Consider the following 24,459-nt stretch of genomic DNA (forward strand, 5'->3'; position numbering starts at 1 on the left):
GAGAGAGGATGTAGAACAAGGTGTTGAGGCTTATTATGATTGTAGTGAATTCCTCATGCTGCAGAGACTGTGTAGTCACAGTTACGTAAGTGACGGCTCATTTCGTACGTTAGTTACGTTAGAAATCGCCGCCACGCTTTGTGTTATTTTTATTACGGCGGTCGCCTGTACTGAAGTCAGAGATGATGTACGTTGGTACTTATATCTAGCTATTGTAACAGCAGATTAAGTTATCCCTATGTTGTTTCGGTCTTAAATGTTACGCTAATGCTAACCGTGTTTACGCTGTGAGATGAAGCGGTTAGCTTATCTGTGTTTTGCCAGCTTGCTAATTTTGCTGGCTGTGTGACTCGTTTTTGGTGCTGTGCTCGAGAGGATATTCATTTTATTTGCACATTGTGATAGTTGTACATTTTCTTTCAGTGTTTTAGTTTGATTAGATTAATGATACACTATTCTACTAGATCAGGGGTCTTCAACGTTTCCAGGCAAAGGACCCCAAACTGATGGCGAGATGGAGCGGGGACCCCCTAATATATATTATTGTAACATTGTGTATATCAACTGGTCCTATAGTGCCATGTGTGCATTGATGACTGAAAGCATCTTCTGCCCCATTTATCTGTTCACTACAGTGTGTTGAGTTCATGTTAATGTGGATTTAAAGACATTTCAATTAGTGGGAAAAATTGCATATAAAAAAAAGTCTGATCAACCAAAACTTTCGCGACCCCCATGCAGTACCTCCGCGGAGCCCCTAGGGGTCGCGGACCCCCTGTTGAGGACCCTTGTACTAGATAATAAGAGGCATAACAGCTGTGACGTTAATGTACCTTCTCCTTGGATTTATTTCAGAAACTTCCTTCAATTCATTCATTCATTCACTCCTTCATACGAGCAACAATGTACACCTTGTGACTGCCTGTCTACGCTCCACCGATTACAAAGTTGAACTCGATCCGGTGACTCGTGCTCTCCGATAGGAGCCCTGAAGCGGCGAATACTCGTCATCCAGCGTTCACAGGGTTAAAAACCCAGCGAGTACGGTGAGAAGGCTCCGGGAGCCATCGCAGCCGACCGCTCTCCATCAGAGGCATCTGCTCCGATAATAATCACCGCTTCACACTGAGCTCGGTTAGATGGATTGTTTATGTGATGTATCAGTGGTGAACTACAGGCAAAGTGTGTGTACAGATAGAGGCAGATGGAGGAGGAGGAGGAGGAGGAAGAGGAGGAGGAGGAAGAGGAGGAGTGAAGGAGCAGCTGCATGCAGACCGACTGTGACAAACAGAGCTGGATGACTCTGAATGGATGAATTGTTAATGATCAATAACCTGACCATCACACACACACACACACACACACACACACACACACACACACACACACACACACACACACACACACACACACACACACACACACACACACACACACACACACACACACCATTCAAACTGAGTGTTCCCTGTAGGTTTGCCAGGTAACTCTTCCCCTTCTGTAGGAGGCCCTTTAGGGTCCTGGGTCATGGGGTCTGGGTCATGGGGTCTGGGTGGAAGTCTTACCAGCCAGGGTTGAGGGATCTCGGGCAGGGGCATCTGAGGCGGGGCCGGCAGACCACTGTGGATCTCGGACTTGAATGAAGGCTCTGGGAGAGAGGAGCGTGTATCAGAACCGGAGAGAACGCTTTTAATTATGCATATACAGTCGGCATGAGGAGGAGGAGGAGGTTTGATATGGCGCATTTCAGATTTCAGTGCTTAAAAGTAGTCACAATTTTGAGCTAAACTGATATTAAAACAGGAAGTGGCCTCTTCATCAACATAAAGATGTACAGTACATCATCATGATGATGAGACCTAAAGTTTAATTTGTGAATTTGTGAGTGCGTGAGTAGGAATGTACAGATATGAATCTTTGGCCAATACGGATATTACCCAATATTAACGCTGCTGTCATGGATGATAACCGATATCACACACACACACACACACACACACACACACACACACACACACACACACACACACACACACACACACACACACACACACACACACACACACACACACACACACACACACACACACACACACACACACACACACACACACACACACACACACCATTGTTTTAAGTAGAGCGCGACCAATAAAGGGTTTTTAGGAAAATTTAGGAACGCAATACAAAACAAACTAAATAATGTGATAGTAGTTTACAACAGAACAAGAACATCAAAATATATTAAAGTTCTGATAAATAAGATAAGTATAAAAAAAGATATGAAACTTGTAGTCCTATAGTGTCTCCATCCAGGGCTTGGATGGAGACACTATAGGACTACAAGTTTCATATCTTTTTTGAAAGACGACAACCATTTTTGCTATTTGAAATAAACTGGAATTTCATGAATATGGACACAAAGTTTAATTTAATTTTGGGACGGTGTCCCCCGGGTCCCTCCACATGGTTTCCGACGTGTTATGGCGGCGTGTTGTCTCACCTTTCTCTGAGAGGACTCTGAGCAGGATGTTGGACAGGTGAGTCTTCTTCTCTCTAACCCCGGCGCTCAGATACTCCCGGTCCAACAGGTCCAGGAACAGACGCAGCTCACACACCAGCTCCTCCATCGCTGTAGCACGCACACACACACACACACACACACACACACACACACACACTAAATATACATGGACGCCATTTTTATTCACACTTATCACATCTGTTACAATATACACAACAGCAATCGACAACCCGTGAACTGCTGGAAGCAACAATTAAGGGTGGGCGCCCGGGTGGCACAGTTGGTAGAGCAGGCGCCCATATATGGAGGTTTACTCCTTGACCTCCTGGGCCCGGGTTTGACTCAGACCTGCGGCTTGCAAGTCTAGGTTTGCTTGCAAGTCTTACTGCAAACAGATGTTATCCCCTCCTCTCTCCCCTTTCATGTCTACAGCTGTCCTGTCACAATAAAAGCCAAAAATCTTCATAGTAATCAAGGATTTCATTGTGTATTTCAGTTGTGTTCATTTCATGCCTAAATCCATGGCTGCTCATCGAAATGATGCAATCACTGGCAAAGGAATCTACTGCGCACATTCATTTAAAGGGGAGATACGTATATATCAGATACATATGTATGTGAGCTCAGCAGGGCCAGACCTGGCAGCCCACCTGACCCGCGTATTACTGCAGTATTACTGTAGTCCTAAACAATAGGAGGGGGTCCAAGTCTAGCCAGATGCAATACCAGTTGTATAAAAAGATAAGAAATTACAACATTAAGGCACAAATGTTTTTTAGGGGTCCAAGCCCGAGGATCGCAAGCGATACGCGGTTCACACAGCAGGGCCTCAGACCTCAGACGCAAAAAACTGATGCACTTCCACCTCTAGGTGGCGCTATACCACAAAACAACGCGTTTGGCCCTATAACTCCCAAACCGTACATCCGATATTAAAAAAACCTCATTTCCACGCGTTCCCTGGATCTAACTGAAACTCGTGATATAGGCCACGCCCACTTCCGCCTTGACTTTTATCGTGAAAAATCACGATTTATCGAAAACCGACTTTTTCGAACTCCTCCGAGACCGTGCAATGGACCTGCACGAAACTTGGCACATAGCATCTCCAGACTGGCCTGACAAAAAGTTGCATAAAGATTTTTTATAGAATAAAAATTGCGCGTATTACGGGCAACCAAATTTGCGTAGCTAACTCTGAAAAAACTGACTTTGCCATATCTCGGCCAAGATAGATGCTATCAAAGCCAAACTTTACAATATTCCTTGCTATGACCCTCCGAGGCTCTAAAACAAATTTCACGAACATTGGCCACTAGGGGGCGCTACAAATACAAAAACGTGTATTTCTCATGAACCGCTCATCCGAATTTTACAAAATTTGATGGATACCATCACATCTGTTAATAGTAGATAGGAGGAGGTGACACATCGTGATGCTTTGGGATTGGAGTCCGGATAATAAATCCTGAGACCAGTGGAGATTCACACCCCTACTTTAATCTGTGCCTAGACAGTTTTGGATTTGGTACCCAGCCCTGGAGGTACGTATGGCTACACACCTTCACAGCCTCCGGTCTGAGAGCCGGCTGTGATCTGGATCCCGTTCAGTTCATCGCCACGCTCTGCACACCGATGCAAAGGCTCCTGGATAGCATGCGGGCCCGGGGCCCCGGCTGTTTCCCAGCAACTCTAGCTCACTGTCAACATGTGATGGGATCTGAGGTGACGACATGCTGCCAGCAAACTGCAGACGGAAGGGGGGCAAGTGGAGTTTATTGGGATTCATGTAACCTCTGAGGAGTCGGGAAAAGCTGACGGAGCTCCATGGTCTGTACTAGCGATTTTTATATCTGTCAATCCACACAATCCTCCGGCTAATAGCCAGTTGAAATGCATCTTTTCGCCAGGTTCGGTTCAGCTCATGGTTCGATGCCTTGCTCCAGGGCACCTCTGCAGCGCCCCCGCTACTCCCACATGCGGCAATCAAATCCACTAAATTCAACAAGTGAAGAAGAAATTCTTTCATTTAACCAAATTCCAACCAAAACACAAACGAGTCCCATACTAAAAAGGACTAAATAATAATCCCAAACACAGTAATAACTAATACTCCGTGGTACCATCTTCTCAGGAGGGTGGATTTGCTGCTTTTCTTTGTCTTATGTGCAGTATGTAACATCTTCTTTCTTTTGTTGGGACAAATTAAAGAAATTTAAAGACGTCATCACGGGCTCTGGAAAACGTGTCATGTCATTTTATACGCCGAACAATTATTCAATAAATGAAGAACGATAATCAGCACATCAATGCATAATGTAACAGTCAAAACTGTTAAAAACTGGAAAAAATGATACCATTACTGGCCAGATGTGTAACACCCAAACCATGCTAAACCTTTTCCCCACACACTAACTGCTATTTATTAGTATTATTATTAAGGAAGAATTTGTCACTTCACGCATTTTTCACATAGCTGGGAAGGATGATAAGCAGGAGATTGTTTTTAGATTCTTTCCCAATTTCACTGATTGGATTATTGGATTATAATGCGATGAATAAGCGACACAAACGCTCCAGCAGTGCATAATGAAAGCTGTCGGAGAACCTCTGCCACACAGTCACCGTCTCCTTGGTCTTCACCTTTTTCCTCGCCACAGCCCTCAAATCTAGATTAGAACGCCCCCACCTACTGAACGCACTGACAAATAGGTATTGGATGTAGGGCTGGGCAATATAGCAATATAGCAATAATTCTCTGGTCGGGTAAAGCAGAAATAGGGGAGCTAACCTTGCTCCTTATGACCTCATAAGGGGCAAGATTCCATCTGAGCCATCGGCCCATCTGAGCTTTCATTTTCTCAAAAGGCAGAGCAGGATACCCAGGGCTCGGTTTCCACCTATCACCATTTCTAGCCACTGGGGGGCCAGGTTGGGGGGGGGGGGACTCATATTAATGTTAAAAAAACCTCATAAAGTTTTCATGCCATGGGACCTTTAAAGCACCAATTGTCAACCCTAGAATTTCGCTGCAATATCAATATCAGGGTATTTGGTCAAGAATATCGTGATATCTGATGTACTCCCTATCGCCAAGCCCTGATTGGACGTTGCAGAAATGGTCATTGTTGTGGGATATCAAAAATCTTTCATTCTTTCATTCTGCCCCTGATCAAATGTATTCCTCCTCTCCTACAATTCACGACATGTTAACAACCGTTTGACCTGCAGTACAACATATTTTAAGACTTTTTAATGATCTATGGGGACCCTGTGTCGTAGACTTTTGGGTTCCTTAAGGGCAGCACACATTTTTGAAATTAGAAATGTACTGTTAGGAAGATAACCCCTTGGAAACCCTTATTCCAAGGGGGTCCTTGAGACATAAGACAAAGACAACACAGCACACGTACATTCACACTCGCTAAAGCTCTCCCTCACCCAACCCCACCCACCAACTCCTTATTGGAAACAAATCCACGTAATATATAATAAGCGGCATGTGTAATCAGTGGCACGTAATGAAAACACACACGCCATGTTTAATGTTTCATCTGGATGCTCAGAGACCAGCGGCATTGAGTCAGGAGTCCTGTTTCCCAGCATCCTTACTGGTCCATATCCCAGAAAAGAGATGTCACAAGACCTGTTACTTCAGTATCAAGTTGGTACAAAAATTCTGACAGTACTGTAGGTACTGGACCTGACGGGGGCAGTATACGCCACAAGGGGTCTAGTTTTCTAGTCGCTAAATGCTGGAGGAGAAGAACGCCCCGCCAGCAGAGAAGAATCATCTGTGTAACAGCAGTGAGCCCTTGGCTTTACCGTAACGTTACATCGACATCAGTTAGCTACCGACATTAGCTAATGTTAGCGCTAGACCTCTATAAAGTCAGTTAACCCTAAACCAGCCCAGGTCTATGTGGAAAACAACGACGGCGGACCGAAACAGGCCAACAGCGGCCTGTGGGTTTTCTCCACAGTACGTGGAAGTCACGCTCTCCTTGCACCCCCCCCCCCCCCCCCCCCCCCCCCCCCCCCCCCCCCACACACACACACACACACACACCGAAACAGTAACAGACAGTTACAAACAAATCTGACGCTGAATAAGTAGCCAGATGGGCAGCTCTAATATGTTGTTATAAATTCAGGTTGATTTCTTACAGAGCCAGTAGTCCGAATCCAACCAGCCCTCCACCCACATGTTGGACCCAGGTTAGGGATTACAATGTACCAGGGACTAGATGTTCTTCTGCTTAACGCCAGGTATCTGGGATGACGCAACAGACCCTTCTATCTTCTGATAAACACAAGACAAAGGAATTCCAGATCTGATCATATTTCAATGTGCCAATCGCACACGCCTCTCCCGTTAACCGACAGCAGGCGAGGCCGCAGGTAGCTGGCACATGACGGAGGAGGTTCATCCCAAATCTTTTCATCAGATGGATTCAGTGTTAGGAATTCTCCCAAAGACGTTACGCAGGTGTCCAATGCAACAATAAATCCTGATCATAGCAGCAGGAGGGGGTTTGGGCATCAGACAGCAGCTCTGAGGCTGGATACCCGACCTCTTTCACACATTCCTCACGTAATCGGATTAGGTAGCGGTAGCTTTGCCGGTTACGCCATCGCCAGTCACACGGCACCGAGAACACAGAGCACCTCCGCTGCCTCCTGATTGGATGGAGAGAGAAGATGGAATTATGGAGGCCAACGTTACTGATCAAACACTGAACGTTGAGCAATATCACTTATTTTAAGAAAAAAAGAACGCTTCGTCTTTAAAGGTCAGGAAGTAATCTGCATTCATCAACCGCCATTGCCTCTAATCGCAACAACAATAAGACAACTCCTAGCAACAATAAGACAACTCATATAGCAACAATAAGACACTCTGACCGCAACAATAAGAGTGCAATCATATAGAAACAAAAGAACAACTCTAGCAACAATTAAGACAACTGCTAGCAACAATAAGCACAGCAACAAGCAACTCATATAGACAATAAGACAACTCCTCACTAAGACAATCCTAGAAACAACTCATATAGCAATCACAACTAGACTAGAACCTCTAGCAACAATAAGACACTAGAAAGACGGAAACTCCTAGCAACAATTTAAGAACCACTCGCAAAGCACTAAGACAACTCCTAGCAACAATAAGCAATAATATAGCAACACTAAGACAACTCATAGCAACAATAAGACAACTCCTAGCAACAATAAGACAACTCATAGCACCAATAAGACAACTCATAGCAACAAACAACTTTTGCACCAACAAAATAAGACACAACTCCTAGCAACAAATAAGACAACTCCTAGCAACAATAAGACAACTCCTAGCAACAATAAGACAACTCCTAGCAACAATAAGACAACTCCTAGCAACAATAAGACAACTCATAGCAACATAAGACAACATCAATGATAGAAACAATAAGCTCAAACTACATCATAGCAACAATAAGGACAACTCCTAGCACAATCAAGACACTCCCAACAATAAGACACTCCTAGCACACAATAAGACAATCTATCAACTATAAGACAACTCATATAGCAAACAATAAGACAAATCATATAGCAACAATAAACATCCTTAGCAACAATAAGACCCGCTACTCCTAGCACCACATAAGAGCCACTCTAAGCAACATATAGACAATAAACTCTAGCAACAACTTAAGACATCACTCTAGCAACAATAAGACAAACTCTGCACTTAAGACAATCTAAAATAAAAAATACAAAAGGCCTATACAGCACAATTACAGAAGCCAAGCTACCTAAAGCGACCAAACCAATAAGACAAACTCCTGCAAACAATAGACAACTCCTAACGACACTCAAAGCAACAATAAGCCAACCCTGAAAAAATAGCAAAGCACATAGAAAGACCAAAATCAACTCCTAGCAACAATAAAGACAACTTAATTATAGCAACAATAAGACAACTCTAGCAACATAAAAAAGCTAAACATAGACTACCATAAGAATAGACAAAAGACAACTCATATAGCAACAATAAGAAACTCCTAGCAACAATAGACAAACTCATAGCAACAAGAAGACAACTCCTCCAGCAACAATAAGACACCTCATATAGCACAATAAGACAATTCCTAGCACAATAAGGACCACTCCTAGCAACAATAAGGACCACTCACTAGCAACAATAAGGCAACTCCTAAGCAACAATAAGACAACTCCTAGCAAAAATAAGACCAATCCTAGCAACAATAAGGACAACTCCTAGCAACAATAAGACAAACTCTAGCAACAATAAGAACTCCTGCACAAGCACACAACTAATGACAAACCAGCAACATAAGAAACACTCATAGCAACAATAAGACAACATATATAGACAACAATAAGCAACTCATATGCAAGCATAAGACACCTCATATAGCACAATAGACAAACTCATATAGAACAATATAGACAATCCTAGCAACAATAAGACCTCCTGAGAAACACATTAAGACCAATCTAACAATAAGACATCATATAGCAACATATAAGAACTCATATAGCAACAATAGACAACTCATATAGCAACAATAAGACACTCCATAGAACAATAAGACAAATCCATATAGCACCAATAGACAACCCTAGCAACAATAAGACCACTCATAAGCAACAATAAGACAACTCCTAGCAACCTAGACAACTCTATAGCACAATAACACAATCTAAGCAAACAATAAGACAACTCTATTGCAACAATAAGACAACTCTGCAACAATAAGAACAACTCTATAGCAAAAAAGACAACTTAGCAACAATAAGACAATCATTTTATGCACCACTATAGAACATCCTAGCACAATAAGACAAATCTAGCAACAATAATAAAATCTGTGGCTGGATTGGACTTCAGCATAAGGACACAGGGAGTGAGAGTTAATGGACATCTTTCTGGAATATCTGTGACAGCAACCGGCTCCCCTCAAGGCTGTGTTCTCTCTCTCTTATATATATGTCACTAAAAATGCACTGCCGCAGTGAGCTGACAATAACTATGTCGTAAAGTTTGCTGACGATACAGTCATAGTAAGTTTAATGGACAACACTGAAACATCTCACGGCCCTGTAGTGCCTATTTTTTAAATTGATGCAAAGAACCTTTTGGATTAATGTTACAACAGACAAAGGACATGTGCATTGATTTTAGACGTCACCATCAACCCGGAAAAGACGACTTAGAGGAATGGAAGTTGAAATGTGGACTCATACAAGTTATGGGAATCATGAGATAACAAGTTGACCTTTGAAACGAAACACCAGAATATGAGTAAGAAAAGTCAGCGGTCTCTCTGTCTGAGAAAGCTAGCGTCAGTTTCAAGTGGATAGATCTCTGAGCATGTTTTATAAATTTTTATTGAGTCTGTATTTACCTTTTCATGTATTTGCGTGGTATGCTTCTCTGAATTTAAAAAAAGAAAACAAACAAATTGGCAACGGTAATTAAAGTAGTAGCAAATTAGTGGAGTGCAGCAGATGACACTAATGATCTGTATACTAGACATGTACTAAAAGGCAGACAGAACCATCATGTCGATAGTTCTCACCCCCTAAATGCAGAATTTAATTTGCTGCCCTCCGGTTCCCGTTTCAGTCAGCCACCCAGCCCAACAAACATAGGTAACAAAACTCTTTCGTCCTCTGCCATCTCTTGCTTAACTCTGGGAGGACTAGGTAAACGTGGCACATATGGTACACTGGGTTTAAACTTTAGTTGGGGCATTATCTATTTTCTCTATTTGGTCTTACTGTATTTTAAATGAGGTGTTTTGTGTATGTGTCAGTTTCGTGCTACTGCCAGCAATGATCGCCCATTGGGGACAAATAGAGTTTGATTGTATTTGATTGATAGACACTCTAGCAAACAATAAGACAACTGGCAAGGACACTCCTAGCAACAATAAGACAACTCCTACCACAATAAGACAACCTCCTAGCTAACAAAGACAATCCTAGCAACAATAAGACAACTCTAATATAGCAACAATAAGACAACTCATGTAGCAATACATATAGACACTAGTAACTCATATAGCACAATAAGACAACATCTATAGCAACAATCAGACAATCATTAGCAACAATAAAGACAACCTCATATAGCAACAATAAGGAAATAATATAGCAACAATAAGACAACTTCATATAGCCAATAATTAAGACAACTCTATAGCAACAATAGACAACTTCATAAGCCCCACAATAAGACAATACTATAGCAACAATAAGGGAAAATGCCTAGCAACACTAAGACACTCAATAGCAACAATAAGACAAACTCCTAGCAACAAAGACAAAATCATATAAGAACAATAAGACCAACTCATTTATAGCCAACCCATGAGAACAAATCCACTATAGCAACAATAGACAACTCATTATAGGCAAACAAATAAGACAAATCATATAGCAACAATAAGACAATCTGCAACAATAAGACAATACATTAGAACAAGTAAGGACACCTCTTATAGCAACAATAAGTCAAAACTCATATAGGCAACACTCAGACAACTCATTAGCAACAAACGACAACTAATAGCAAACATAAGACATCCTTAGCCAACAATAAGACCAATCATAGCAACAATAAGACAACTATAAGAAACAATAAGACAAATCATATAGCAACAATAAGACAATCTGAGAGCAAGACAATAATGACAAGCATATAGCAAACAATAGGAAACTCATTAGCAAAAACAATAAGACAACTCACTATAGCAACAATAAGGACAAACTATAGAACATAGACAACTACTTACAACAAATTAAGGACAAAACCCCCCAGTCCTAGGCAAACCATAAGAAAATCCTAGCAACAAAGAAGACAACTCATAGCAACAAATAACAATAAGACAACTCATAGCACCAATAAGACAATCATAGAACAATAAGACAACATAGCAAACAATTACAATAAGGACAACTCCTAGCAACAATAAGACCACTCATAGCAAACAATAAGGGACAAACTATAGCAACATAACAATAAGACAACTCATATAGCAACAATAAGAAACTCATATAGCAAAAACAATAAGACAACTATAGCAACAATAAGACAAAAAAAAACACACTTTTCCTATAGAACAATTAAGACAAACTCTAGCAACCAATAAGACAACTCATTATCGAACATAAGACCAAAACTAATATAGCAACACTAAGACAACTCATAGCAACATAAGACCATCATAGAAACAAATTAAGACAAATCCTAGCAACAATACGAATAAAACTAACTCAATACTACAATCAGCAGCCAGAAAGCATCCGATAGCGAAGATATCATGAGCAACAATAGGACAATCCTAAGCCAACAATAAGACAAATCATAATAGCAACAATTAAGACAAAACTCTAGCAACAATTAAGGACAACTCCATATATGCACAATACAGGAAACGATATAGCAAACAATAAAGACCAACTCATATAGCAACAAGAGCCAACTATCGCAACAATAAGGACAATCTAGCAACCAATCAAGACAACTCATAGAACAATAAGACAAATCATAGCACAATAAGACAATCATGCAAAAAACTAACAATAAGACAAATCCCTGCAACAATAGGACAACTCATAGCAACAATAATAAAAAGACAATCATAGCAAACAATAAGACAACTCATATAGCAACAACTAACAGAAGACAAGTCCTAGACACAATAAGAAAACTCCTAGAACAAAAGACAACTTCCGGCAACAATACAATAAGGAAACTCTAGCAACAATAAACAATAGACAACTCCTCCCAAGCAAACAATTAAGACAATCCATAGCAACCATAAGACAATCATAGCAACAATAGACAACGCCTAGCAACAAGAAGACAAACTCATAGCAACAATAAGGACAATCATTTAGAAACAATAAGTAACTCATATAGCAAAACAATAAGAAACTAATAGCAACAATAAGGAACAATCCTAGAAACCAATAAGACAACTCCTAGCAACAATAAGGACAATCATTATAGCAACAATAAGGAAACCTATCATAGCAAACAATAGGACAACTATATCGCAACAATAAGACAACTAGATAGCAACCATAAAAGACAACTCATTTAGCAACAATAAGGACAACTACTAGAAAAAATGAAGGACAATCCCTAGCAACAATAAGACAACTCTAGCAACAATAAGACAACTCCTAGCAAAATAGACAATTTTTTTTTCATTGGTTATAGCAACAATAAGACAAGCCTAGCAAACATAAGACAACTCCTAGCAACAATAAGACAACTCATATAGCAACAATAAGACAACTCATATAGCAACAATAAGACAACTCCTATAGCAACAATAAGACAACTCCTATAGCAACAATAAGACAACTCCTATAGCAACAATAAGACAACTCATATAGCAACAATAAGACAACTCATATAGCAACAATAAGACAACTCTAGCAACAATAAGACAACTCACTAGCAACAATAAGACAACTCATATAGCAACAATAAGACAAACTCCTAGCAACATAAGGACAAACTCCTAGAAACCATAAGACAAACGCTATAGCACAATAAGACAAACTTCATATGCAAAAATAAGTAAAATATATAGCAACAATAACAACTAATATAGCAAACAATACGACAACTTATAGCAACAATAATGACACTTCCTGAGCAACAATTTAAGACAAACTAATATAGCAACAATAAGACAACTCATATAGCAACAATAAGACAACTCCTAGCAACAATAAGACAACTCCTAGCAACAATAAGACAACTCCTAGCAACAATAAGACAACTCATATAGCAACAATAAGACAACTCCTAGCAACAATAAGAAACCTAGCAACAATAAGGACACCTCATATGCAAACTAAAGAAACCTCATATAGCCAACAATAAGACCAATCCTAGCAACAATAAGAACAATTCTATAGCCAACAATAAGACAACTCCTAGCAACAATAAGGACAATCTCTCAACAATAAAAAACTCCTAGCAAACAATAAGAAACGACTAGCAAAAAATAGACAACCCTAGCACATAAGACAACTCCTTAGCAAAATAAGACAACTCATATAGCAACAATAAGGACAAAATCATATAGAACACTTAAGACAAAAACTAAATAGCAACAATAAGGTCAACTAATATAGCAAACAATTAGACAACTCATATAGCAGCAACAATACGACCCCTAGCAACAATAAGCAACTCAAAATAGCAACAATAAGACACCCATTAGCAAACACTAAGGACAAACTCATATAGCACAATAAGACAACGCTAGCAACACTAAGAACAACTCATAGCCAACAATAAGACAACTCATATAGAACAATAAGACATACTCATATAGCAAACACTAAGGACAACTCATAAGCAAACAAAAGACAACTCATATAGCAACATAAGAACCACTCATAGCAAACTAGACAACTCCTAGCCAAACAATCAGACACCTAATTTTATAGCAACAAATAAGAAAACTCATCTCAGCAAACAATAAGACAAATCATCAGAACATATAAGACAACTCATATAGCAAACACTTAAGACAAATCCTCGCTAAACAATAGACATACTCATAGCAACAATAAGACAACCATATAGCAAACAATAAGACAATCTATGCACAAATAAGACAAACATCTCATAGCAACAATAAGACAACTCCTAAGCAACAATAAGGGACAACTCAAATCGCAACAATAAGACAAATCATAGCAACAATAAGGACAATCAAATAGCACAACAACAAGAAAACACTCCTAGCAACATGTAATCAACTCTAAAAGACAGCTTCTCATAAAAACATCTCCACAGAACAGCAATCGATCACACGCACACCACACACCACACCCACACCACACACACAAGCACACAACACACACTACACACACACACACAACGCACACACACCCACACCAACCACCACACACACACACACACACACCCAACACACACACACAACACAACACAGCACCCACACACAACACAACAGCTGTCCTTTTATCAATTAGAGAACAGCAAGCGCTCTTGACTGGCTCCAGTTCTCACTACATAGAGCTTTGGAACAGCCTGGGCAATATTACGTACTCTGCGGGGTGGCGAGAACTAACCCCTCTGTGTGTGTGTTGTGTTGGTGTGTGTGTGTTGTAGTATATCAGTTGTTGTGTGTATATGTGTTGTCGTCAGGAAAACCAAAGCAAGCTCTCAAGATGTTCACACAAGACGTCATGCGGAGGGAACTGAACGCACGGAGCGAGAAGGGACCCACCCTCAAGAAGGCCCCAGTGGGCGAGCAGAGAGTCCCTGTCATGCAACGCACACACAAAGACACCGTGCCCCCGCCCTTCCTCCAAAAACTCACTCCTTTGTCTGATTTCACACCGCCTGCGGAGGCCGTCTGACGGTGCAGCGTGAACGCAGGTCTCTCCCTGGGTAGTGCGAGGGGGACATGCCAAAAACCTGCCAAAAACCTGAAAATTTGAGACTGAATCCACTTTTGGAGGAACGCAAAAATCACACGCCAGAGATCAGACTCGTGGGGGTGTTTGGAGGCGGTGTGAGAGTCCCGTACAGGAAACAGGAAACACCACTGCCTCTATATCTGCCACGAGAACATTTAAAAACCCACCAGACACGAGCTCTGAACTGGCCGGGAGGTTGTGGAACAGCTGACTGGAAAATATGCGATGTGTGATATCACTTGCGATAGTGTACCAAGGTCTGCATTTCTGCATTTCCTGTCAGCTCAGTCCGTAGGGAGTTGGGTCGGGTAACCGGAGGTCACTGGTTCAAGTCCCGTATGGACCAAAAGAGGGAGTGTGGATTGGTGGCTGGAGAGATGCTACTCACCTCCTGGGCACTGCCAGGTGCTGTTGAGCAAGGCACCGTACCCCCCCCCCCCCCCCCCCCCCCCCCAGCTCAGGGCGCTGGTTCAATGGCAGCCACTCACTCTACATCTGCCATTAGTGCATTACAGATCCTGAGCATGTGTGTGTGTGTGTGTGTGTGGTTCGGACTGGGTGTGACTACTACAAGCTGTGGACACAGAGTGAAATTGTAATTTCCCCATTGGGGATTAATAAACAGATTACAATTAATTAAAATTAAATAGGAAATCATTCCCAACAATCTTCCATTGAACAAATTAAACAATGAATTCTTCTTTCTACTTCTTAAAACGTAGTCACTACTAACTACTACAAACGATTGTTTGTGTCAATTGCAATATGTTGCAGCCTTTTACAATGTGTAAAAAAAACGGGGGGGGGGGTATATTGTGCAGCCTTAAAATGGACCCTTTCTCCATCTATCATTCAACTTCCCTCTTCACTTCCACTTTCTTTACCTCTTATTATCTGTCCTGCACACCGATTCCATTGGACATGAAAATAGTCTCATGTCTCAGCATGCGTGCACTTTGGATGCAAATGGACTTATGGATGCAACACACACACACACACGCACACACACACACACACACACACAGAGTGAGTGAGTGGGATAGTGTCTGTCTGTACTGTCAATCACAACAGCTGCATTCTGGGAAGAGGGCAGGACCCCCTCCTTCCTCCAACCTGGCTAAGCATTTTTGCTCCGACAACAACAACGGAGCCGCAGGGTCTCGGGTTCTCTCCGAGACCCGACACGATCCACACCAACACACACACACACACACACACACACACACACACACACACACACACACTTCACCCAGGAAAAAACCCCTTTGTTCCGAGCTCCGGGAAAGTGTGAATACCTCGCAGTGAAAACATCCCTCTGGCGTGTGCGTGGGTGTGGATCTGTGTCTACACACACACACACACACACACACCATCGGGGCTTAAAACATGTCAGCTCACATATCAGTAGTTCTATAGTGACACACACACTCACACACACAGTTATCCACTTTGTCTCACTGCATTCACACACAGGTTTTTGCTCTGCGTTTAACCCTTGTGTTGTCCTCGGGTCCAATTTGACCCATTTTTTAAAGTTTTTTTTATATCACAAATATGGGTTTCTTACAACCATATTACCCAAAATAACACGGATGCATGCACGTTGTATGGAAGACATACAACATTCTTTGCAGGTACAATTGATGAAACTTTGAAAAGGGTCAAAAAAACAAGTAATTTTCAAATTTTGAACCAGAAAGACAACAAATGCCTGGTGGACGGGAAGACAACACAAGGGTTAAGCTATAACTGGCTGGCTTTTCCTTAATTTTTCCATGCTCCAGTGATAATAAAGTCACAGCCCTACCTTAGGGGCAAATGTTGATTTGACAGAATTAAACCCTTTTCTTAGAGGGCTTTGAACACCTGCTAATCCACCAAATGTGGGTCAAACGTCATTTTGGCTGGGAAATTTGCGCGGTTTTGTGTCCATTTGTGGCTTGGAAATGCAATCTTCATCTGGCAACTCTGCTTGTAGAACTAATCCTACATTTCCCATGAACACTGTGTGTCGACGTGTCGTATGACTACTGGCTACGTGGCTAACGTGCGGTATCGATTACGAGCTACGCTAACGCAGAAGAAATTAAAGTAAAAGTAAAGACGTGGCTAGTGGAGAATCTGATAGGCTGGTAACTTAAAAATTATACTAGCCCCGTTGGGTAGTTATAACTGGTTATAACATATAACATCCAGAGATCATAATCATACTACTAGAATCAGTTATTCCAACCATTTCTCTGACGTGATTTCATTTATAATGTTTATTGATTCCCAGAGTGGGAAAATCACAAAATGTCCCCCCATACAAAAGCTGGATTATATCCACGTCGGCCAATCATCAGCCAGTATCCCGTGTGTTATTTACACTCGGAAATGGGGTAAGAAGGGTTTTGATTGGACGCACGCACAAACACAGCGTCACTGCATGGGGTGAACACGAGGTCAATCAGGGCCTTTTCCTGTGTGCTGATTGAACCCAAGATACTCACCACCACACACACACACACACACACCACACACACACACACACACACACACACACACACACACTCTGTCACTGCATGGGGTGAACACGCGGTCAATCAGGCCTTTTCCTGTGTGCTGATTCATAACAGCCTTAAACCCAAGATTACACACACAACACACCCACACACACACACACACACAACCACACACCACACACACACACCACCCACACACACACACACACACACACACACACACACACACACCCACACACACAACACCACACACACACACACACACACACAGTCTTAGACATGTCTCGTGTGTGTGAGTGGGCTGCCAGTGGACCAACGCCCTGACTGGTTGGGGGGGGGGGGGGGGGGGGAGAGAGAGGCACACCTTATTTATGTATGTAAACGCGGTAAATCCCGATCTAGAAGTTAAAGACCCAACTATCTCGGAAATCCTCTGGATTCTTCAGTTTTCCTGTTTTTATACTGACAAAATACAGTCGTCCACTAAAAAGGCCTGTTCAGAAAGTTATGTTTTGGTTACAGTAAATATAGTAGGATATATAGGATATACTATACTATAGAAACCAGATCAGCAGATGGCACGTCATCTCCAGTGCATAACCCTAACATCCAGCCAAAATTAAATGTCCAGGTACAAATACCTTTTCTGTTTCTATTGCTCTAAGCTTTAGCTGTACTGTCCTTGTCTGTTGCAGGTGATTGAACCCCCCCCCCAGTGTAACATCCTGCTGATGTAGCATACAGATGCACGAGAAGCGTTTAATGAGCCAACCGCCCGATCATTGTGTGCTTCTGGGAAACTTAACTGCATCGTGAGCGGGGAGTTACAGTAAGATGGTGGTTGCTGTTAATTTGAGGTTGGTTTACGGTCTGGCATCGTCATGGATACTGCCTCCAGTGAGCCACCAAAACACAGCGGGGGCATTGCTGTAAAGCATTCATTTGGGCAACGGACGCATGATTACATAACCGCACACGCAAACACACACACACACACAGGTTTGTCAGTGAAAACATCTAATGAATATCAGCTGAAAAACACACAGAGAGTCACTTTGTGCTCTCCGGTTTTTAGTGTGTGTCCATAGTCTACAGCTGGAACAATCAGTGTGTTAAGTCAACGCATGGATAATTATTTGGTTTTAGGGATGCATGACATATCAGCAATCATGTATGTGTCGGCAGTTATTAGTTATTGTTTTATACATGGGCCGATGAGCAAAACTTGCCCAGTGTTTACATGCGATGATTATTTCCATCTAGCTGCCATTGTGTGTGTGTCAGGGCGGTGCTTATGTGTGTGTGTGTGTGTGTGTGTGTGTGTGTGTATATATGTCAGAGTAATGCCTGGAGGATGCTGTGTCAAATCCCTCAACACCACTAATATGTAGAACCGCCATCCAGAGGGCAGTGATCACAGAAGTACCGTATTTTCCAGACTATAAGTCGCTCCGGAGTCTAAGTTGCAACAGTCAAAAAATGCGTCATGAAGAGGAAAAAAACATAAGTCGCACTTGACTATAAGTCGCATTTATTTAGAAATTTATTTCACAAAATCCAAGACCAAGAAGTGACATGGCAATATGAAAACAAGGCAGTTTTAAGGGGGGAGGGGGGGGGGGGGGGGGGGGGGGGGGGGGGGGCAATGCAAGAAGAAGCTGAAGAAATAATGAAAAGGCCACGGTAAAGTTGGACTACTGCAAGTACCTCAACATTTGGACTCAAGTGCAGTACTGGAGTGTGTACTTTCCACCACTGTCAGAAGTTCACAACCGATATCGGAGCAGGCTTCTAGCCAGCAGCCTGAAGAGCACCCGTTAGCCAGTGTGTAGGTGGGGGGGAGGGAGTGAAGGAAGGAGGGAGTGAGGGAGGGAGTGAAGGAAGGAGGGAGTGAGGGAGGGAGGTCTCTTTAAGAGACCAGCGGCCCGTCCTGAGTGGACTTATTCCAACAGACGTGAACGCAGATTGTGAACGATTCTTTCGCCCCGCTAGTCACCAAAGTAAACACTGGCGCCACTCTCCAACGAGCCACACGGCTCCAGAACATTCTGACACTAACTTGGTATTTTTCAGACGGACCCATCAGGGGAAAATTAACTTGGTTGGAGAGCTGTTTCCGTCTCAGGACTAGGGCTGCACAAATTGCCCAAAAAAACAAACAAAAAAATACAACAACAAAAAAACAGAAATGTTATAAGACAAGACAAAAACGTCTAAAAACTGTTGAAACTAGTGACCGTAAATTATGCAATGCGAAAGGTAATAAGCTAAAATTCACGTTCTACATGGACAATTTCTGTTAAAATATACTATCATACTACTGTTAATACGCAGATATTGCTTAGAGTGTACTGCATGTATCATATTGTCGTGTACAATTGAGTTGCATATTAAACCGGGCCGAATGGACGAAAATAACCGGTTATTATTCATACTTCATGTTCTAGCATTAAACATACATGTGCAAAGCTCAGTGAATCTTACAGCTTAACTGCTTAACTTTAACTACATTTTATGGGGGATTGATATTAATGTATATCTTCAGACTAGGGATCGCCCTATATGGATGTTTTTAGTGCCGATGCAGATTTCTGTTTCCCATAAGGCTTAGCCCGTGGCCGATACGGGCTGCCGATTGTCTTGAGCCGATATTTGGAGCCGATACTGATTTTTAACCCCGTTTTCAGAACCTGCTCTGCACTTCTTTAAAAAAAAGAATAAAACAAAAACACGGATCGATGTCACGTCTGCTATCGTCTTCCACTCATATCAGCCACAGGGTGTGTGCAAAGTGCGTCATATGGACGGAAATATCGGCAAACGCAGGATTAAAAAAAACGCAAATATCACTATATCACTACTTCAGACATTTGCATTTTCATTCAACATAACTCTACGATCCACAAAGACCGTATGTACTGGCGCGTGTGAGAAGCTGTGATGCTTCGTGCGACATTAGCAGTCAGAAATGGTTCCTAAAAGGAGGAGAGAGGGAGAGTTGTGAACACATCAGAAGACGGGCGCGATGCTGCATTAGTTTCTGATGAAAGACAAGACGTCTTGCTCTCTCTCCCCCCATTTCTCCGCTCTGTAATTTCGAGGTTGGCGAGTTTTCTTCTCCCCATTGGACGCGCGGCGCCAACATCGCAGAGCGGCGCTCGCCGCCATGGAACAGTACAGGTGGCGTGCCGTGCAAGCAGATGTTTGCCTGACCGCAAATAGGGGGGGGGGGGGGGGGGGGGGGGGGGGGGGGGGGGGGAGATATGGGGAAAGAGGAGGGAATGGTCTGGGAGAAAGAGGAGAGGCCCGTCAATAGCAAGTTAAAGACAGATAGCGCAGAGCCATGATGATCCCCTTTGGTATCTCTTTTAAAAAGATAATTAGAGGGTGCTGAGTTAAAAACCACAGGCCAAGTGAAGGGAGATGGGTATGGGGGAGAAGGGGAACTGTATAGAAGCTCCAGCTCTCTCTCTCTCTCTCTCTCTCTCTCTCTCTCTCTCTCTGCTGGGGCTGGAACTGGTAGCAGCCTGGGTGTGAGAAAAGAGTGCAACTTCCATAACCTCGGTGATAAAACCACTTCTGTACAACGTGACAGACCTTCTTAACTCAGGGTGTTATTCGCACACATATATTATACATATCCCACATATTTAAACCTCTCTGCTCACAATGTCCGGGGAAAATAATTTGAGATGCCATCGAGAGGACGACAAGGCTCGAATGTCTCCGCGGCCTGCAAGGTCCTCCTCAAACGCGTCCTCCTGCTTCAGCGTCGCGTTAAAAGCACTCGGCTGTCCAAACGCCCGTTGACTTTTATTGTGAAGCAGTCACAGGAAATGCAACGTGTTTGTCAGAAGACACTTTGAGATGCCAGTTCACCTCCTGGGCTAGGCCGGGGTGCTCTTGAGCAAGGCACCGAACCCCCAACTGCTCGGGGCGCCTTTCCATTGGCCGCCCCCCCCCCCCACACACACACTCTGACATCTCTCCATTTAGTGCATGTATAGGTACTGGGCATGTGTGTGTAATTCAGGCCTGTGTGTAATAACAACAGAGTGTAAATTGTAATTTCTCCTTGTGGGACTAATAAAAGAGACATTCTTATTATTTTTAGTATTACTTAAACACGGCGGGTTTGTTAAGGACCCCCCACCCCCCCATCTGTTGCTAGCAACGATTACGCAGTGAATAGTGACGATCCTCTCCGACCAATCAGCAGTGTGCAAGTTTTCAGGTCACCTTTTGGTATCACCTCAGCTCGCTTGGAGCCTCGTCTGACGTAGTCTAACGTAGTCTGACGTAGTCTGACGTAGTACTAAATAAAGTACCTGGTAGCAGGTACCAGGTACTATTTATCATAATGAAAAACATTTAAAAGTGAGTAAAGTCAAGGCGAGTTGAGCAGGTACCTAGTAATAGAAAAACGCCACAACTGGTTATGGAGGGAGGCCGGGTGCCGTTTATCCACATGTGCATGTGTGTGTGTGTGTGTGTGTGTGTGTGTGTATTGTACTGAGCCCTAAATGACAGTGGCTAGACAGGCAGACCCAAACACAAGTCAGAACATAACAAAACAAAAACACAATGAAATTCCACATGAACACATTGCGTGCTCCCGAGTGCGTCCATTAGTCCAGACCCCGGGCCCTTCCTGTGTTGTTGGAACCTGACAGACCTCCTGCTGTGGTGACCCCCCCCCCCCCCCTAACCACTTAGCTTCAACGCAGCTTTGGTCAGTAAGCTAAAGCTTTCCCAAGACAACAGACTAACAGGCTAACAGGCTCATCCTGTTACAACTCTAGTCTGTTAAAGACCTGCCGGGGGGGGGGGGGGGGCTCATCAGAACTGATCTCTCCTAATGGACCCATCAAGACTAAACAGAACTGTTAGTTTTACATTTTGAGGCCGGAGTCCAGAGGTAAATGCTTGGTGACTGATATGATTGATGTCCTATTTGGCATTAACCCGGTTTTCTGATAGTGCTGGACCAGAGACACCCCTCCTTTCCCTGCTGCGTGTTTCCAGAGGACTATTGACACAGGGGGGGGGGGGGGGGGGCGGCAGGGCTGGGATTAGTCAGCTCAAAATTAAAGTCTCTGTTCCCACCAGCCAGGTTACTGACTGGCCGGTTTTTGGAGGGACCGAGGGAGAGATTCCAAACTCCCTTCTCCCCTTCTGGGACCCGCCTTCCCCTCCAGCGCCAGAGAGGAGGGGCTCGCACGTGAAAGCTTTTAAACTTCAATCATCGTTGGGACGAACAGACCCCCGACTCTAAAGCAGAACCAAATGGGCCAAGTGGGCCAGAACGGTGACAGCATGTACCCACTCGGCCCACATCACACACACACCCCAATTAATTGCTCCTCGACTCAGGGTTTCCGTGAGGAAAGCTGCAATAATAATGGCAATAAACACTTAAACACTTGGCCATGTTTGCCCCCAAAACATGGCACCCCATAAGTGGGAGAGCCTTTGAGTGTGGACTCGCTGAACGGGATCCTTGACTTGCCAGAGCAACTTGCTGTGTTTCCAACACCAGCTCAAGGCAAAGGGGAGAGAAAAGCAAGTCAGGGTCCAATAGACCAGTAGGCCCAGTCAGGATCTAATAGACCAGTAAGATAAGTCAGGATCTAATAGACCAGTAGGGCAAGTCAGGGTTAAAACGATTTGGTTTGATTAAGTCTTTAAATAATACACCTAAGTTATATAGCTAAACTGTTAAAATTATGTTAAGTGCCTGCCACACACTATTTCATCACTAGCATGTCAGTTAGCAGTAATTAGCCGTGCCTATGTTAATGTTACTAGCATGTTAGTTTAGCAGTAACTAGCCTGTGCCCTTGTTATTTTAACTAGCATGTCAGTTAGCAGTAATTATCCTGTGCCTATGTTAATGTTAACTAGCATGTTAGTTGCAGTATTATCCTGTGTCTATGTTAACGTTAACTAGCATGTTATTAGCAGTAATTACCTGTGCCTATGTTCATGTTAACTAGCATGTTAGTTAGCAGTAACTAGCCTGTGTCTATGTTAATGTTAACTAGCATGTTAGTTAGCAGTAATTACTGTGCCCATGTTAATGTAACTAGCATGTTCGTTAGCAGTAATTAGCCGTGCCTATGTTAACATTAACTAGCATGTTATTTACAGTAATTAGCCTGTGCCTATGTTAACGTTTACTAGCATGTTCGTAGCAGTAATTAGTCGTGCCTATGTTAATGTTAACTAGCTGTTGTTAGCAGTAATTAGCCTGTGCCTATTTAACGTTACTGCATGTTAGTTAGCAGTAATTAGCCTGTGCCTATGTTATGTTAACTAGCCATGTTGTTAGCAGAATAATAGCTGCCATGTGCCTATGTTAAGTGTTAACTAGCATGTTATTTAGCAGTAATTAGCCTGTGCCATGTTAATGTTAACTACAGTTTTAGCATTACTTAGCCTGTGCCCTATGTTAATGTTAACTAACATGTCAGTTAGCAGTAATTTGCCTGTGCCTATGTTATGTTAACTAGCATGTTAGTTGCATAATTAGCCTGTTCCTATGGTTATGTTAACTAACATGTAGTTAGCAGTATTTAGCCTGTCCTATGTTAATGTTATACATGTTATTTAGCAGTAATTAGCCTGTGCCTGTTAACATTACACTAGCATTGTTCAGTATTTAGCCTGTGTCTATGATGTTACTAGCATGTAGTAGCAGTAATAGCTGTCCTATGTTAAAGTAACTAGCATGTTAGTACATAATTACCTGTGCCTGTTATCTCCTAACATAGACCTACCTCTCCGTCTCTGCTGATTGGGAATGGTTGAGATTTCTCTTGCACAGCTACACGAAGACTTACAGCTTTCAGACAGGTTCCCACGTCACATCTACGTCTTCCAGCTCAGTTGGAGTCTGCGCAGTAACGCTCATCATCCCCGGCAGAGCTTCTAGTAGACCTCACT

The 24,459-nt window shown here is 42.7% G+C and overlaps 1 protein-coding gene across 1 annotated transcript in view; it reads right to left on the bottom strand.

Moving 5' to 3' along the window:
• Positions 1-24,459, bottom strand: part of afap1 (actin filament associated protein 1) — a 151,103-nt gene that overhangs the window by 82,828 nt on the left and 43,816 nt on the right. The window contains 2 exon segments of the mRNA XM_032510992.1: positions 1,566-1,648; positions 2,504-2,632. Coding sequence (XP_032366883.1) covers positions 1,566-1,648; positions 2,504-2,632 — 212 coding nt within the window.

Source organism: Etheostoma spectabile, unplaced genomic scaffold (assembly GCF_008692095.1).
Source record: "Etheostoma spectabile isolate EspeVRDwgs_2016 unplaced genomic scaffold, UIUC_Espe_1.0 scaffold302, whole genome shotgun sequence".
Taxonomy (NCBI): domain Eukaryota; kingdom Metazoa; phylum Chordata; class Actinopteri; order Perciformes; family Percidae; genus Etheostoma; species Etheostoma spectabile.